The 19,349-nt window shown below is 45.3% G+C and overlaps 1 protein-coding gene across 2 annotated transcripts; it reads right to left on the reverse strand.

Annotated features, from left to right (window-relative positions):
• Window positions 1-10,796: 10,796 nt before the first annotated feature.
• On the reverse strand, window positions 10,797-16,835 carry LOC119168117 (uncharacterized). Of its 2 annotated transcripts, XM_037419525.2 has the most exons (5): window positions 16,653-16,835; window positions 14,922-15,058; window positions 14,779-14,861; window positions 11,363-11,477; window positions 10,797-10,974 (listed from the first exon to the last, which is right to left on the reverse strand). In XM_037419525.2, exons 1-5 carry the CDS (start codon window positions 16,773-16,775, stop codon window positions 10,962-10,964), a joined length of 471 nt encoding a protein of 156 aa, XP_037275422.2. In that variant the 5' UTR covers window positions 16,776-16,835; the 3' UTR covers window positions 10,797-10,961. The 2 variants fall into 2 exon arrangements, 1 of the variants encoding a protein (XP_037275422.2); XR_005109434.2 differs by lacking the exon at window positions 14,922-15,058 and having other exon boundaries at window positions 11,391-11,477.
• Between the last annotated feature and the right edge of the window lie 2,514 nt (window positions 16,836-19,349).

Consider the following 19,349-nt stretch of genomic DNA (forward strand, 5'->3'; position numbering starts at 1 on the left):
CTATGCACTAGGCACCAGGATTATGTCCGTTTCATCTTCTTGATTTCAAGTATGATATCCTTCACCCCGGTTTTTTACCTGACCCACTCTGTTCTCTTCTTGTCTTTTAAGACAGCAGCTATCAGTTTTTTTTTTCCATCTCTCGCTGCGTCACCCTCAATTTAATATGAACCCTCTTAATAAACCTCCAGGTTTCTGCTCCGTAGGTAAGTACCGACAAGATGCAGCTGTTATACACGTTCCTTTGTAGGGCATGATGGCAGATTACCATGGATGATTTGAGATTGCATGCCAATTGTGACTACTCCACAATAGACCATATTCATACTATCAATCATGCAACAGAGAAATGCGCGGAATACAACCAACCCCCAGAAATAGTGTTTATAGATTACGAGAAGGCATTTGGTTCAGTCGAGACATATGCAGTAATGCAAGCACCACGGAAGCGGGACATCGAGGAACCCTACATAAACCTACTGGAATAAATCTAAAGTCGCTCCGCAGCCACCATAGCTCTAAAGAAAGGGACAGAACCCCAATAAAGAAAGGTGTAAGACAGGGAGACACGATCCCTTCAATTCTATTCACCGCGTGTACAAGAGGTTTTCAGGGCCCTAGATCGAAAACAGTTAGGGATAAGAGTTATGGAGAGTACGTTAGTAACCAGTGATTCACTGGTGACATTTCCTTGATAAATAATTCAGCAATCGAATTACAGCTCACGATTACTGCCCTGGACACGGAAAGCAGAAAAGTAGGTCAGAAAATACAATGCACAAAACTACGGTATTTTGCAACACTCTCGGCAGAAAAGAGCACTTTGCGATAGGTGGAAAGACGCTGGCAGTTGTAAAAAAATATGTTAGCTAGAAGAATACGGACGAGGTGGATTACATTAAGGAAACATATGGCAAGCATTCTCAACTTATAAAAGCTATATTACCATGCCTTCTATTGTCCATTACACACATATCGTTTCGTGTGTGAGTTCTTGAAACTGCTATTATTACGTGAAACATACTTGAACCGAATGCAGATAAATACTAATGGATTGGTCTCACCCAAATGCTTGACAGGTGCCGCTGTAGTTCCGGGTGTAGCAATGATAATGAAATAAAAATTGTCGTATACAGCATGTCTATGACCTCACATCTTGCTGTTATAAGAGTCACTTTACGATATCTCGTTCTACAGCGTCCAGGCAAGTGGATCATACTCTGTGATTCGAAGGCAGCACTTCAGAGTTTGAAGTTTTCCCTGCGTTAGAGGACTCAAGAGTAACTGGTGGATCAAACAAGGCATTGCCACCATCGGGCTCTATAGCAAGAGGACATTATTTTACATATGAGTGGCTACGCGGAAATATCGGTATTACTGAGTGTCACAAACGACTCCAATTTTCGGAGCATCCGTAGGCCCCACCTTCCAAGGAAGGGCGCTTTTGTGTCGGGGGGACGACATCCGGCGACTTTAACGACCCAGCGTGGCGCCGGCTCGTCTTCCCTGCACCGGTACCGGAAGGGGCACCGGCGATCTAAACAAGGAAAATTACTCCCAGATGAGACGGGAACACGTGTACGCCCTGAGGTGGTTTGAACTGGATCGGAAGGGCAGTTGACGTACAGCCAGCAACAAGTGTGGTCGTCGGTGTCGCGAGTCTCGCGTAGGCGGCGAGCACGGAGTGACCCGCGCAACGTATTGAGACGGCTGCAATTCCGGGCACCCTCGTCGTCTACCAAGCCGGCGAGACCTTCAGCGGCACCCGTCAACTCCCCTACGTGCACCAAGAGCTGGCCTGGTCCGTATGGAACTTTTATAGTGACTTTTTTTAAATCGTTAATTTATTATAACCAGCCTTTTTTTTTAAATATGTGTAGTTGTGTGCGCTGCGTCGCACGTAAAAATTCAAAAGCGCTACCATAATCTTTTCCATGTAACTTTTCTTGTATCTCCTTTGATTCATGTCATTATTTTGTTAACATTCCACGTACTTGTCTTTTGCTTGTGCCTCCTGTAGTGTTCTTATAGAGCATAGTTTGTTTTATAGCCTTTCTTTCTCATCGCGTATCAGTTTTCTTCCTCTGCTATTTTTGTTAACCCCTGCATTTGCCCTTGTTTCAATTAAATTCTAGTTCGTTTTCCATAAAGTCTCCGTGTCTGCTTATGAGTGCGTCGGTCAGGACCACACACCACCATACGTGCGACCCCGCACGGGTCGACCAACCCGCAAATGAATTCGAAATGTGCCACTTCGAGGCCTTTTAGGCGTCGCAGGCCGAAGCGTAAAGTGGAAGCCTGCGAGACTGCCGCACGTCGGTGTTGGATAGGCGAAGCCTCACCCGAAGAGCGTGACATTATCTGGCGTCCGCGCGACAGGACTGGCCGAGCACGTGGTGGTGTCTGGGAGACTGACGTAACTCTGAGCGTGCAGTATGTAGACGTCCTTTTATTGCTTTGTTGGTTGACAACTGTTTATAGCAATGGACGACACGGAGTTTGAGAAGCTAATTGAACAGGGCAAAGCCTTTGGCTTTGTAGGCAAGCAGTTATACAATTTCGTCGAAAAAGAACGAAATAGACTTAAAGAGGAGCGCGATGCAGAACGCACTAGGTACATGCAAAATATGCAACTCGAGATGGAACGTGAAAAAGAGCGGTCGAGACTCAGAATAGAAGAAGCGAAAGAGCGCTTGAAATTAGGACCACTCACTACGCAGTCGGACCCCTGCTCAGGGTCTGAAATTTCTAATAGCGCGACCGTCCATGCCCCGAACAAGTTGGCACAGTCGTACCATGAGTACGTTGAGAAACTGCGCCTGAAGATTCAAAGCAGGCGGCGCGAGTTTGAGGCTTTTGATGTAATGCATAGAAGATGCAAAGAGCCCGAATGTGTAGAACCGGCGAAGGCCGGGCAGGCCAGTAGTACTTGGGAGGTGGACAGTAGGTTCATTCCTGAACCTAATGTGTTAGCTGTAGAAAGCGCTTTTGTGGCCAAAGTGGCCAATGAAAGCTGGAGAAATGGTGACGAGGAGCTGTGCCGGCAGGGTTCGAATGGTACAGAAAAACCCTCTGCTGGTGACTCGCCACAGCCACCATGTATGTTCGTCTCTATGGCGGCTGACACTGAAGTCCGCCGTACAACCAGATCGGCAGGCGAGAACCCCTATAAATACAGTGGGTCAGAGCCATGTGCTGAAGTGCATTGTAGACTGGACAGTACAATTGTAGATAGTTCTTTCAGGTGCGAGCGGCGCCGCCCTGAGGAATTCATTTGCATTGTTCAGGAGCCGGTTAAGCGGTCCTCAAGTGAGGATAGCATTGATTCAAGAAGAAATAATCCCGGCTGTGTTCACAGTGTATCAATTCAGACCAACCAGAGTAGTTATGCTCAAGTTTTGATGGAAGCAGACGCTCCCAAAAAGTGCACAAGGAAATGTGCCAAACGGAAAAGACGCCGAAAAGTACAGAGAGCAGCCAAGGCTGTAGGAAAACCCAAGCAAACGAGAGGCCCCAAACGTGACACAACGCAACGAAAGATTCTTTTGCGCGTGGTGACATTCGCGAGGCGAGCACGTCCCCATGCCCCAAACCGGCCGAAGGGTAGGGGGGTGAGGCAGGCAATCGTTCCTGCAGCTCGGAGGAGCCAACCCCCACCACAACATTCTTGTGTTGGAGGAGCGGAATGCATGGGGAAGGAGCGCATTATGCCTAGACGACGCGACGCGGTTGCGAAGCCCATCTCCGTAGAACGCGGTGTTGACGATGGCTTGCTGCCACGGGGCAAACTAGCGGGAAACAGACGTCCGGGTAGCGACCGTCCACTGTTTTGTCTGCCCTGGTTGCTTCGAACGGCTCCCCCAAGTGCGCGGCCACCTCGAGCGCGGATAAAACTTATGTTTATGTACATCGAAACGTAAACCTAACCTTCAAGGCGAATGGGATACTTTTTGAAACAATGTTCATTTCGGTCATTCGATTTTGAAACATTTGATAAACATTTGGAGCAATCGCTTGGCCTTTTTTATTGATTTTCTTGTGTCGTCTGTGTGTTTCTGAACGATGTTCTTATGTTTGAACTTACTACACGTTTAGTTAGGGAAGCTCTGTTTGAGGGACATGGTTATTTTAATTAGTTAGATTTTTAAGGAGACCGGTTGGTCATATAATCAAAGTCTATCACGGTACGCATGTGTGATAAACATGGCGCTACGTTATTCAAGACTTTTCTTTCTATTATTATTTTGAAAGGAAGCGCTTTCGTGTGGGGCATGTTCAAGAACGGTGCACAAATGATCATGTCGATTTATTACTCATCCATCTTTTTCGAAAGTTGCGTGTCAATAAGTGACTTTTCAATACCGCTTAAAGCGTGTATTGTTTTTGAATATGTGGCATGAAAGAATGCCTACGTGCCTTTTCCTTAAATCGTGCAGTATGTTTGTGATTTTCTTTTCGAATGTGTGTGGCCATGACGTAGTGCGCGAGTTATGACATTCATCGGATAGTGACCATGAAGGCGTAGTGTGTCGGGTGTTCTCTGCCGTGTCGTCCACGTCAGCGAAATGGTGCGCGAAAAAGAAAAAAAAAAGAAACGCGTTGGTGGACGACCGAAACACTGAAAGCTCGCGAACATTGCGCGTTTGTGATTTTCTTGAATATTACACAGCAATATTCTTGAGAAGGGGGCTGTGTCACAAACGACTCCAATTTTCGGAGCATCCGCGGGCCCCACCTTCCAAGGAAGGGCGCTTTTGTGTCGGGGGGACGACATCCGGCGACTTTAACGACCCAGCGTGGCGCCGGCTCGTCTTCCCTGCACCGGTACCGGAAGGGGCACCGGCGATCTAAACAAGGAAAATTACTCCCAGATGAGACGGGAACACGTGTACGCCCCTGAGGTGGTTTGAACTGGATCGGAAGGGCAGTTGACGTACAGCCAGCAACAAGTGTGGTCGCCGGTGTCGCGAGTCTCACGTAGGCGGCGAGCACAGAGTGACCCGCGCAACGTATTGAGACGGCTGCAATTCCGGGCACCCTCGTCGTCTACCAAGCCGGCGTGACCTTCAGCGGCACCCGTCAACTCCCCTACGTGCACCAAGAGCTGGCCTGGTCCGTATGGAACTTTTATAGTGACTTTTTTTAAATCGTTAATTTATTATAACCAGCCTTTTTTTAAATATGTGTAGTTGTGTGCGCTGCGTCGCACGTAAAAATTCAAAAGCGCTACCATAATCTTTTCCATGTAACTTTTCTTGTATCTCCTTTGATTCATGTCAATATTTCGTTAACATTCCACGTACTTGTCTTTTGCTTGTGCCTCCTGTAGTGTTCTTATAGAGCATAGTTTGTTTTATAGCCTTTCTTTCTCATCGCGTATCAGTTTTCTTCCTCTGCTATTTTTGTTAACTCCTGCATTTGCCCTTGTTTCAATTAAATTCTAGTTCGTTTTGCATAAAGTCTCCGTGTCTGCTTATGAGTGCGTCGGTCAGGACCACACACCACCATACGTGCGACCCCGCACGGGTCGACCAACCCGCAAATAAATTCGAAATGTGCCACTTCAAGGCCTTTTAGGCGTCGCAGGCCGAAGCGTAAAGTGGAAGCCTGCGAGTCTGCCGCACATCGGTGTTGTATCGGCGGGGCCTCACCCGAAGTGTGTGACACTGCGAATCCAATAGTCTATGATGCAGGCCGCTCAGCCCATGAAGAAACCAGTGCGGCTCCGATCTTTTATCAAGGTCTGATACGGCAAGACAACTTTATTTGCTGGCTGGGGACTCTATACCCAGGTTTTGGTTGTCCACCAGCTTTCGAAGGTGTCCTTATATGAACTTGACCATTCACTCAAGCCGCCTCTTGTTGGGTGTTGCATTCGAGAATACGTACTCGTTTCGCATCGGTTGGAAGACACCTCTGCATGAGATTCCTACGGAACAGGAAGAGGCCATCGAGCACGTCTTATGCAACTGCGCTCGCTACCACAACCATTGATGCCCAGTTTGTATGGGTGTGAGGCTACTGGACTCCAGGCCATTTTCTGCACAGAGATTATAGGACCTTAAGGAGTGTGCTTCGAGAGCGCAGAAAGCAACTTTAGGGAACTGAAGTACACGAGCTCAAAAAATCTGAGTGACCACCTGTAGACTGATATGTTCTCCCCCAAGTGTGCTCGTGATTGTGTGCATTTCCCCCCTCTCTTTTCAATATTTTTTCGGTCACTGTATCCCTCCCCAAGTGCAGGGTATAGTAAACCGGACATGTGCCTGGTTGAGCTCCCAGCGTTTCCTTCAATCTCTATCTTTTCAAACTTTTAAGGGGAAAGATGTGCAAGGGCACTGCGAATATATAACTTCAAAATAAAATTTCTGGCCGGAACAATTTCTTTGCCTATTTAAAATATCTGCAAAAACCACACATAAGCATCGAGTGCTTGAGCTGTGGTAGTATGACTTACACGACGCAACTGAATGCAAGCAGCACGAAAGGAAAAAATCCAAATACAGCCTTCAGGATCAGCACTCACATAAAAGCAATCTCGGAGGCCCTGTAATTTTTTCTAATCCCTACAACACTACCCCACATGCTGGGTGTGATGCGAAGCTGAATCAGCTGCAAGAGGGAAGTGACATCTTTTATTCTTGGGTATGTTACTCTATAGTAGTGGTGGGCGACCTTTTGAAGTGGAATGCCATGCTGCATCAGGCTGACCCACCAGGGGCCGAACGGCGAATGGAGGGTCGAGGCTTTGCAGGCGAAGCAAAACATCAGCGAATCGGCAATAATGTACGAAATTCTAATGTAAAGCAACTTCATTTTAGTACGCACATCAGGGGGTTCCAATCTACAAACGCAGATTGTGATGCCACCTGTAAGCGACCTTTCTTTGTTCCTGTCTTGCCCTGTCTGAGGCCAAAACTGCCGCGTTGACTTTAAGAGGAAGTGCCGAGAGTGGGGAGGGATGCTTTGATGTCATGCTGAGGGCCCCATAATACTGCCCGATGGGCTGCAGGTTGTCGACACCTGCTTTATGGCGTTTCGTCTCGCAGCATGCAGGTAGGATTCGTCAGGCATTCGTACTTTTACTGACAGGCCGCGGTCACTTGTGCTTGCGTATTTATCAATTACAGGAAAGTTCGAAGGATGGTCCTCGTTTCCTACGTGCTTCGCACTCATCGAAATTATTCGCGTTAATGCCATAGAAAGCGCGGAGATGCATACCTGAAAACCCCACTTACAGTGCAGCTGAAGAAAAACGAGAAGAGAGACGAGAAACAGCGCAGACTACAAACTCAATTGGTAGTGTGCGCTCTTTCTCTCTTCTCGTTTTTATTCAACTTACACAGCTAGTCGAGGTTCGAAATATTTCTAGTATAAATCAACTAGACTGCGAATAAGTATTGCTTCAAATAAAGCAGCATACTTCATGCTTTCTGTGGTGTCACTCACTGCATCAGCCGCGCTTGGTAAGGTGAAGGTCGGTGATTCTCCAGGGCTAGACGGGCGTGGGTAGGACAGAAGAAAGGGTAAAGGTCTGCGCCTCTGGAGCAGCAACTGCGCGAACTTTGAAAACAACGGCGCAGTAGCGAGTGCTGTCTCGACACACGCCCGTAGGCGAACGTTTAGTTGCTGAATAGATCACATGACTTTCGAGCAGAAGACTTATGCACCTGTTACACTATCTCCGCTTTTTTTTGCATTGAGACGGCAGAAAGGCAAAAAAAAAGCTGCTTACTATGCTCGAGTGGCCGAACTCGCTTAAAACAGTGTTACGTAAACTTAAGTGAGATCGGGTCACTAAGTTATCAGCTAGCCTTTGCGTAACGTTGAAACTCGTTGCTATCGCATTCATTGTTTTGCCTTTTCCACGGAACAGATCTTTCATGGCAATGGAAACCACCAGTGCTTTTCTGTTGTTTAACGAATGAGGTCAATAAGCATTATGATATCGATTGCGTTTTACTGCTGACATGTAGGGAAGACCACCAGCTAGTCAGTTTTTCTAATTTGTGCACCACTACTGCGTATTTACTCTATTTTTTGCACTACGACAGCCAATGAAGTCTCTTGGTGCAAACGTTGGAAAGAGTGAATCTACAGAATTTTCATGCTCACCAGTGCTCGGCGACCCTCTTGGAATGTGATATTTTCTGTAACGCCAAACTGAAAACGCCCCTCTAGGCTGTAGGAGGAGCCGAATAAGTCATCACCAGACAAGACCGAGGCACAGTTTGGATAAACTCTTGTCTCTTTTGCTATTATCTACAATGAACGTTTTGTTTGCTAAGATAGGTAATAAGTGGAATATACTCTGCACATGCCACGCTGCTACCGCAAACTCTGTGTAACGTTGTGGTTCCTTGTTTTTGTTTCGCACAACGTGCAGATTCGATTTGGGAGGTCCGAGGAGCCACCTCAGGACACTTCCCGAAGGATGAGTCCGTTTGACGCAAACATTTAGTGGAAACAGCCTCAGACCACTTAATACAAGATATAATGAGTCCCACCTGTCGCATACGGTCACCAAGAAACACAGAAGCTGCACACTAGTCCCTAAACAAAAAGTCCCAAGCACGCAGTTCCTATACACAGAGTGCGTCGCGGAACGTTAAAGGAGCGGCATATCACCCACGTAGTTGCGCAGGAGCCCGGGCACGAAGCACGCGGCTAATGTCGTCGCCCCAGTTGGCGTCGGCGTCGAACAGCCACACGCACCGCAGGAGAAGCAGCCTTCCTAGGCTGCCAGTCGACGCTGCACCAGCTGACGCTACATTTCACGCACTGGCCTCGAGGTAGAGTGCCAGCCGGACAGCCCCGCCTGAGCTCGAGCCCGAAGATCGACAGCTCAGACCTGTCCATTGGCACGGGAATGTCAGCACAGCCTGGTATTCCTGGAGCCCCTCTGGTCGCCGGACGATGGAGGTAGCAGCCTTGGCTCAGATCCAAAACCCGACCGCCCTGATGCGTCTTCCTCCGGCCACCGCTGCGACTCTCCTTTTTTTCTCTGTCATCCGCGTGCTTCAAAAAATCGCTGCGTTGAACTGGTGCTTCAGTCATTTATTGTTTCTTGGTACACATCCGTGCCAGCTTCTTCCTCGTTGCCGAGTGCCAACTTGGGTCACGGCGGGCTCTTCAAATTCCGCTCACTCAATCCGTTTCAAGTTCCGCGCACTCCAAACACTTTCAATTCTGCGCTCTACATCACACTCTGAAGAGTACACACGGCCTGCAAGCTTTTCAACCATCTCATGTGCTAGCAGGTGCCTCTAGATTTAAAGGTGTTGAAGAAAACTAAAATATAATGGACGAATTAGTTTGTCATTATAAATCAGAGTGAGTGTGCATTAAACATAGAATGACACTTTTGAAATGAATATAAATGAATTTATTTTAGAATGAAACGAGAAGAATTACAATTGAGTAGAACTGAATTCAAAGCAGCTTTATTCATAATGCCATGAAAGGGGCTAGGTTGATCATGTTGGCTTGGAGATGTGTTTACGGTAAGGAGACACTCTGAAAGACAGACTACAGTGTTGATAAAACGAGCGTGACCTTGAACTGGTTTTAATGTTCATGTGCATTCAATATAAATAACCTGTAAAGGGACACTAAAGGCAACTATGAGGTCGATGTTGATTGTTAAAATAGTGGTCCAGAAACCTTGTAGTGTTACTTTTTTGCCAAGGAAGGACTTATTCTGAAATAAAATCTCATTTTGGTGACCCGCATCGGGTTAGAGCAGTTCAAATTACCCGCCTCATGAAGTGGTTTGACTCACGTCACTGTTGCCGTGCACAACGTTGCCCGGCTTTACTCCGTCGACACTAGGACACTGAACGAAAGCAGCAGGAGTCACAGCACCAACAACAGCCTTTGATCAATTTCCTGTGATTGACTCCGAGATTGCCGACGTGTTTTGGCTCAACTGCGCCCCACAAGATGGCACGACATGTCTTCTGTAACCACGCGAAAATTGACTTTTTGAACCATTCACGCCATTGATCATAGTAACGTCCGGCGTTTTTTTTTTCATGAATCAAACCAAAATGAACAAGCAGCGTTTTATTGCGTCTCTTAATGTATGAAAGGTTCTTTATGTAGTGCGGCTAGATAGATCTATTACTAGTGAATAATTGTAGGCGGTTCGTCTGACGTCGTCGGTATCATTTTCAGAATGTCCCACTGGGGCGCATGTGTTCTTGTGCATTTACCTCAATTTCTCAGTAAGTAGGGCACTGCTGTTCATAATATTATCATTTTAGATGAGGCCATTCATTGAAGTTTATTCATTCTGACGTAAATTGTTATTTGACTGTAGTGTCCTTTTGACAAAAGGAATTGGAAATACATAGTACACTTCACCCCACCTATGGGACGCCTATGAGGAACTCGATTTCAGCAGGAATCTCATACTGAAATCTTGTTCCTCTCATTTTCGTCTGTAGCACCGAGTCAGTCATGCATCCGGCGAGCCACTGCGGTCTGCCAATCTGTCTATTGCATGTTCTATAGAAAAGGGACAAAACCGACATCTGACTATTGATTCACTCAACATCATAGGGGGGGGGGGGGTAGACGTGGCTGGGAAATATCAATTAGGAGTTTTCAACAGAGGTAATGATTCACAAAGACCTTATTGAACTGGCGAGTATATCCCAACAACAATCCCTGAGATCACACATTTCAGCTTTGTTGTTTAACCAATTGCATTTCATGCTATGGTGGAGTTTCTTTTTGTAAGCAAGAAGAACGCAGTGGGAACGTGTACAAGAAGTGTTCCAACTCAGGCAGAATGAAATGGGACGGATAGGGCAGAAATTTATTTTCACTGTATTATTCTTTGACACGTATTATTATAAAGTACTTTGTATAGCTGTCTTGTCTTGTGAGCCATGAAATGAAAATATGCAAGGCACTTCCTGTCGACACGGTGAACAGAAACATTCCAAACACGAAGCTCAAGATGTTTTGCTGAAAAGAAAATGGTTATGTATTTTTTGTTAAAGATAGAAAAGTAATCCTATTTCTTGATGAGAAACCCTTCTAGCATTGTCAACTGTTCAAACGAAACAATACTGACTTCAGCGTTGTCGTCATAAATATAGTAAGACTTAAGAAGTTTAGAAAACGCTAAAACACTTCAACATATGACAGAAATATAAAAATACATACATTGTGCCAAATATATTGATATTCGTCAACATTTTCTTGAGGTAGTTACAAAGCATGCGCTACTGTCAAACGAGAAAGAATGCATGAAGTAGTAAAGAAAAGCTACCAATGGTAGTTGTGAGCAGTATCATAGAGTGGTGCTTCTGGGAAGGTGCTGCTTCTAAAATATTATAAATAGCTAATGTACCTGGTTTTATCAAATGATGCATACGTACTTCCAGCAATTGAAGAAATTAAAAAGACCCCACAGTGGCTGTCGGTGCTCTCATACTGGACTTGTTCTGTTTCTGTGAACATGATCTCTGCAGAAGGAAGTTAGTGAAAACACACGTCATGGAAGTTATCAATAAAGAGAACCTGTTATTGCAAGTGTTCATCAATGTCCTACATTCACTTAATCTCTCATTTTATCGTGAACGCAAGTAGGCATTTCATAAAAGCGTGACGTAATCAATCTTTAGTGCGTGTCATATATAATTTAGTAACTCAGAGCCACAGAATGGCATCGCGATTTCATTTAATTGTCTTTTTTAGCTTCAAAACCCTTCGTTTTTCTGCATCTGCGTTTCACTTCTGAAGCCTGAGTAGCTCTGAGTTCACGTATAGCTTTAGCAACTACATTTCGAATTTGCTGAGATTTCACACTGCTTCATCTGTTCACATCTCAGTGTAGAATGCAGTGCAGCATTCAACATACAAACTCAGGCGTTTATCGAAACCCACAAATTGCCGTTGTGATGGAGGAGGTGGAAGAGTCTAGAAAAAAAAACGCAAATAGATTACAGGAAAGAGACCCTATATGAACAAAGTAAAGTTGCTTAACCCCCCTCTCCCTTCTTTTCTAACAAAATCACAATGAAATATAAGGACTTAAGTGAAACATGCCTATTTAAAACTGTGCTCACGCGGTTAAAAAAAAGCGGTCGTGATATTCTCAGAAACCGGGCGAATTTCAGCAAGAGATGGGTATCACGTGTCACAGCGTATCGGCATGTTTCTCTTTCTGCAATTCGTGACGTGTTTGCGTTCGCGTGTTTTTGTTACTTCTAACAAGCTATCGCTGCTTTTTTATTCGAATGCATGTACACTCAGATGGGCTTGCTTACATTTTTACGGAGAGGCAGACGCGGAAGCTAAAAGAGCCTTAAACAGGGGCCCTGAAGCGCACATTGCGTGTTCACGACCAGAAGCGTCGGCACGTAATGCGCAACTTCCCCGCCGGGGTGGTCTAGTAGCTAAGATACTCGGCTGCTGACCAGCACGCAGGTCGCGGGATGGAATCCCGGCTGCGTTGGCTCCATTTCCGATGGAGGCGAAAATGGTGCAGGCCTGTGTGTTCAGGTCTGGGTGAACGTTGCAGAATGCTGGTTAAAATTCCCGGAGCCCTCCACTACGGCATCTCTCATAATCGTATGGTGGTTTTGCAGCGTTAAGCCCCACATATCAATCAATCAATCAATCAATCAATCATTCACGCGTAATTCGTAACTTCACACTTGAGCACTAGACTGAATCGGCGCGACAAGACCTACGATTGCTCAAATGGGACAAAAAAAAAAAAACGGCGTTCTACGTGGATCGCAAAATAAAGCGACACATCGCAACGATGCCTCAGTGGACTCATCGTGATGTGGTCTTTACAAGACATTACGCACATATCATCGTCTGCCGTGACAGTGGTCGCTACTGTGATCACTATGAAGTACTAAAAACAGTAGAGGATACATTCAGTACATGCCCACATGTTAAAGGCAAAAGTATACGTATGTTAAAGGCAAAAGCTTACTTAGTCTACTCAGAGATATCAGTGTAGGTGATTGACCGATGATGTTTTGTTGGGCCTATGGCGTGACACACGACAGCACCAATATGGCCTTAAGGGTGGTAACAACCTTCCTATAAGCCAGTACACTGGATGCACGGTAATCGCATTGCGCCAGGTCGACAGGACTATGTGTGACCTGCGTTACTTGGCATCGTTAGGTTGCGCTCTTTTTCACTGTTCCCCTCTTCCTGTGTAGAGTAGTAGGAACAGCATCATTCGAGCAGACTTCTGTGCCTGTTTGCAACAACATTCCCACCGTCAAGCGTATCCAGGAAGGTGTCAAACCTTGTGTAGCACTGGATCAGGTTTTGCGACGTGCCAAAGCATCAACGTTGTGCTCACAAGGCTCGCGCGAAACGGCGTGGAACAACTAGTGTAGGTTGAGGCGAAGAAACTGCTACGCAGCCAAGGCAAAGCTGCTGGAGAGCGGAGATCGCGGGGAGCCTGAAAAGCCACGTGAGCACGGAGGAAGATAGGCATATTCCGTAGCAGTGGTTAGACGCCGCGTTGCTAATAGCTTCGGTGAGTCTGATTATCCACAAAAACTATCTCTTATACAGCGCACAATCCCCTGCGCAAGGAAACTATTCTTGAATAGCATCCCGATCCAATGCAATATGCCCTGGGTGATGCATTAGACCTACCGAAACAACACATTCTGCGAACGTCATGCACAGCTATAGATCAGCAGCTCTGTGGAGAATTGCGGTTGTGCGTGCGAAAATAAAATCTCTAAGTGGAGCACGTTGTTGCATCGTTCTGAAGCGCCCTTTCTTCGTGTGCAGAATTACTGTTACTCTTCGAAGCTGCGGGCAGCTCTTTCGTCACATAAAACGTTCCTACTGTTGGCTGACAGCTGAAATAAACCAAGAGTGGCACATTTAGATCACATGTGCTGCTTGCAAAGGGGCGCCACTGTATAGATGCTGGTGCAGTGAGATTACGCTCTAGTAACACTGGGGCACACCGCAACTATTGCAGCTTGGCAAGACTATCGCGTTTTATGATATCCGCTCGAAATCATGACTCGCGCGGTCTTTGTGCAAGCTACACTCCCCCCCCCTCCCCTCTGTAGCTCTAGCGCGCTTCTCCTGACAAACGAAGTGAGAAAGCAGTCATAGCGTGCGTCGATTACCTGTACCTTCTCGTTTTTCAAGGATTCCACTTATTCGCGCTAATAGATGCGCGAGGCGATTAGCTGCGGTGCTAAGTTTAATCTATACGTGTAAAAGTAAGTTAAGAACTTCTGAGCCGCTGGGTATTAAACTATGGAGATCTTGGGCAAGAAAGGCTTGATCTAGAACCACGCTCCAACTCTCGTCTCACATTTCGAGATGACACAGGTAACACTGAAATATTAGCCGCCATAGTTGTGCCAAAACTTTCATTCTATAAATTCGATATACAGGTGCATTTACAGGATGTACATATTAAAGCAAGTATTGACAAACCACTAACTAGACGCCTCAATATGACAACGTGTTACGCTGCCAAAGAGCTAATGGCACTCGACTGCTGACACAAAAGCCCCAAGATCGAGTCCTGGCGGCAGTGGCCGCACTTCGGTGGTGCCTAAATGCTGGAGTTCCATGCATTTGGATTTACGTGAATGTTACAGAATACCATGTTCTCAAAATTTTCCGGAGCCACAGCACTATGGCGTTCGTGATAATCATATCGTCAATTTGGGACGTAAAACGTGAATTATTACCGCTGGATTACGGCACGAAATTTGCGTTGTTTAATGGTACGTAGCTTAAACTTTGTCAATACGTTACTTGGAAAGTGGACCATCATTCTGTCTGGGTTTGTTGCCTTCTTCTCACCAGTCTGGAATACTCCTTCCAGGGTGTTGTTGACTCTGTTGGAAATATCGCACACGAAATGAAAGCATTACTCGCAATCTAGCACGTATACTTACTTGGCAATGTACCAATAATAAAGTCTACTAAATATGACGTAATCACGCGTTATAATTCTTGTTACGTCTACTTTGCAGGTGTATTGCGTCCTTTCTGTCGTCTGCAAGCACCATATTGGATGTCTAGTTCTATAAAACTGTAATAAAAAGAAAATGCACATGAGACAAGCATGGTTGCATAAGACCTGCAAATATTTACAGTAGGTGACAGACTTTTCGCACGTGAGTATGAGTAGACTAACTAAAAGATATAGGTGGTTTATGTCAATAATTTTCTTTCATATGCGGAAATGGTGACGTGTTCCTCAAATAAAAAGGCAAACGAAAATAGGTCAGTGCTAGGTGCAGAACTAGTAATTTGCACTGTCTGTTCTTTTGACAACATGCATTGGTCATGTCAGAAAACTAATGCGCAGTAATTCAAATTATTTAAAGGCTTTGCAACATTGTGAAACGTCGGTACGAGAGTAAATTAAAATGTACAAAAGCAAACTAAGTTCTTATCTAGCCCTGTTCGCATAAGAGCAAGGGCACAGAGGTTCAAGGTTCCATTTTGGTGAATCCAAATCCAGCTAACCTCTAATAGCGTTGAGTTTGAATAACACAGCGTAATTTGTGCAACAGGAGCACAGGTTATATGCTTTAAAAGAACGTTTGGACAAAAATGGCCCAAGCACAAAAGGAATGAAGATTTTAAAATAAAAACAACGACTTTCTGTTGCAGTCCAGAGTAGTTTGCACAAATTTAGTTCTTCTGTCACCAGAAGGTTTACCTGGTGCGCCACCAGTACTAGCACAAGGTTTGTGCAGGTGACCACTCTGTTCAAGTATGCAGTCAAATAATCGCATAAATGCTAGGTATTCTCGCCGTTTGAAAGGAGCAATTGTACGAGCTTTAAACAATGAATTGAACAGCTACATAAAAGTTTCTATATACAGAGACCTAAATTTGCGCGAGAGGTCCATGCGGCCACTTCTGTGTATATGACGAAAATGCAAAGCATTTTGATAGAAGCGAAATGTTAAAAAAAAAGCTGAGGCCCCGCTGATAGATTTATTTGCACGGTAAAGAACCCCGGGCGACAAACATTTGCGAAACGCCATACGGTGCACCTCCAAATATCTCATGAAATGCCAGATAATATTATGAAAATCAATACTTGTGCTGATTTTTCCGCTATATATAAGAATCTTCGAAAACATGTGCAGCATAATTGATTTCACCTACAACACTTATCACGTGTAACTGCATCACGAGAAACGCAGATACAGTCTGAGCTGACTGTATAAATAATCATACAGCAGCATGCGCGATACACAGGCCACTGAAGACAGTATGCTTTTAACATGGGGACTTCATTCTATGCGAGAAGGGTGTGAAACATTTTATTTGCTCTCAGATAAAGTTTTGATCATTGGCGGGTCAATTGAATGCGTCCTTCAAGTTTTATGGGCTGCAAAACGATGTTTTTTTATGAAATGCTGCCATGCCGCGTTCAACGTAACCTATATTTTGCTGGTGTGTTAAGGTGAGCGTACATTAAATCTTTTCAAAACCAGACTTTAAAGTGGGAACACTCATCAGGGTTTAGTCTTGCACACAATAGTTCTTCAAGCAGCTCTCGTACTATGCCTAACATTTGCGCGCCATTTTCGTCTATCTGCAGAAATATAAATATTTATTTTGAATATAACTATAGGTTCCTTCAGTGAATAAACAAGTAAATTTACCTTTCGAATATCGAGAGCGTTAAAATAGTTCCTTCCGGCGGGGCCAGCTTGTGTGGCTAAGATGGACGTCCACAGAAATATAAACCACAAACGTTCCTCAGCCATTCTCTGAATTTGAAACATGTGGCTGACTGTACACTGAACCAATATTCCGCATCAGTGCGCTCGTGCTAAAGACCCTTTGTCTGCTGCATCTGAAAGAATTCAATTTCTATACATTCAAGCTGGTAAAAAGCCTAGCGGAGTATTGTTTGCTTCAGCATTGTTCTGCCAAACTATAATATCACCACGGTACACTAAAAACAACACTTGTTTTAAATTTTATTTTTGTTTTGTTTCATTTTAGACACAGCTAAACGTTTTCGTACCATTGTTTGATGAATGCAGAGATATTTAATATAACAAACGCCAGAAAACGTGCAAGTAGCTGCAGTCACTCATGCAGTACCATCTCATTAGATATAGAGAATATACAGAGGAAATGAAAGAATATTCTCCTCGTTGCAACTGCTTTACTGCCTTGGCATTAGAACGTCATTACCTAAAGGAGCGCACCGAACAGGACAATGTGGAGGAAACGCAACGTGCAAGGCTGTCTCATTTACTTGCCTTGTCCCCCCCCCCTTTCCCTTTATTCAGCGAAAGCGTTATATGCCTCACGAAATACCAAAAATGGCCGTCGATGGCGTGCACCAACATCGGCGTATACACACGCGCGGCGGGAAAAATTCTGACTGCGTGATGACAACATCACTGTCTTCATCATAAGGTGACGTCATGGTGACGAAATCATCGTTTGGCCAATGGTGAGCTAGTTATAGAGGCAGGGCAGCACATGTGAGCTACAGAAACATTTCAGTACGTCCTATCCTGAAAGGCTTGCAGAAACAGCTTATGGAGTGGGGCGTGGGAGGCATAGAGTTTTGTAATATACACTAGAGGGAACTCTGGCGCTAGTGTGTATGGGAGCTGCAACGCACGACGCTTCAGCGAGCATGGGAATGATAGGTAGTACACATATTTGTCTAAACTTCGTACTTCTGGCCTGTTTTTGGCTCCATGTGTGTTCGTGTGGCTTGAAGCTGTTTTCTCACGAAACAAAAAACAGCAAATGTTCAGCGGTTGCGCTTCCTCACCTTGTTTTTTTTAGGTTTAACTTTCCAAATGAGGTCACGAAGTTCGAAAGAGCTGAATCTTTCTTTCAAATAAAAACCGAAACGCAGCAATAAACGAAGCCGCAAATACTATGCGAGGTCCACAAGAACGAAGACTAGGCAAATGTGTGTACTAGCCATCATTCCCATGGTCGCTGAATGATCGCAGCGCCAGAGTGCCCTCTAGTTAATTTTGGGAAACTCTGGTGGGAGGATCGGGAGAAAACGCTTTCTGAGTGGGGCGTGGGAGGATCAGCACAGCGACGGAGAAGAAGATGGCTTTTTCCTTCGAACATTCTTACACAAAAAGCAGTGACACCAATTATTCGAGTTTTCTCGCTAACAGCATACATTACAACTCAGTGTACATCACCATTTCAAGATTGTGATGTATCAAAGAGCTTATCAGATCAAAAAGCCACAGCTTTCTCGCAAAGGCGAAGCAATGAACGCGATAGCAACAACTGCGATGGTCATGCACAGAGCAGATCGAAACGTACCCTGCGTTTCCTGCGCAGAAACGTTGCTCAAAACGTTCTCACAAGTACCGAAGAACGCAAATAAGCGTCTCAGTTGTTACTTCGCTGTGTCTGTAAAACGCGCTTTTTTGCAAACCGAGACTGTGCAACAATTGCAGTGACCTTTGTGCACACGGTAACTGCAGCATAATTGTTCCGGTGAAAGCCGAAGGCCAGTCAAGACGTACGATCCTCCCCACCGCAAGATAAGGACGCGTGACAGAGCGTACAACCCCTCCTCTCTGCGGGTCAAAGTACGCGTGGGAGATCAGAGCACATGCTGCCACGTCCTGACGATGTGAAGACGCGCTCATTGCTTCATCTTGCTAGCAATGCTGAAAGAGTGATAGTTCCTCTCTTCTCCCCTCCCCCCTCCGAGATGTCCATCACCTGCGGTAAGTGGTAGATATAAACAGCTCGCCCTTTGAAAGTTGAGGGACGTGCTCCTCCATGGCTCAGTCATTCTGATTTTTTTTCGTGCGTTTTCATATATATATATACGTATACATACACGGTGAGGGAAGAGAACGCCCATATAGACGCCGAAGCCGGTAGTGAGATACAACAGAGAGTGTCCATATAATTTCTATCGCAATAAAAGTTTATCAAGCCCTGTCTTGACAGCTTGTCCCGAATCTTAGCACCTCTTATTTACCTGACGCATTGATTATAAAAGTGCAAGGATAATGGAAGCAAGAATAATGGAAGTGTCTATAACCGAATTTACGTCCATCGATTCTTGCTCGCATAGAGGAAATCTAGCGCTTTCCCCTGAGTGCCTCTTCTGTAATGGTGAGGAAACCATTATTCGCTTCTTTCTATTCTGTCACCAGTTAACATCATTGAACAGAAGAGTCATAGTGCCACCTCTTCGAAATCTGGATCTGAAACATCTGAATCACCCGTCATGGTGATTTAGTGACAAAGGCACTCGGCTACATTTTCGATGGAGGCGAAAATGCTTGAGGCTCATTTGCTGAGACTTCAGTGCACGTTAAGAACCCCAGATGGTCGAAATTTCCGGA

This window comes from Rhipicephalus microplus, chromosome 6, assembly GCF_043290135.1.
Source record: "Rhipicephalus microplus isolate Deutch F79 chromosome 6, USDA_Rmic, whole genome shotgun sequence".
NCBI classification, from domain to species: domain Eukaryota; kingdom Metazoa; phylum Arthropoda; class Arachnida; order Ixodida; family Ixodidae; genus Rhipicephalus; species Rhipicephalus microplus.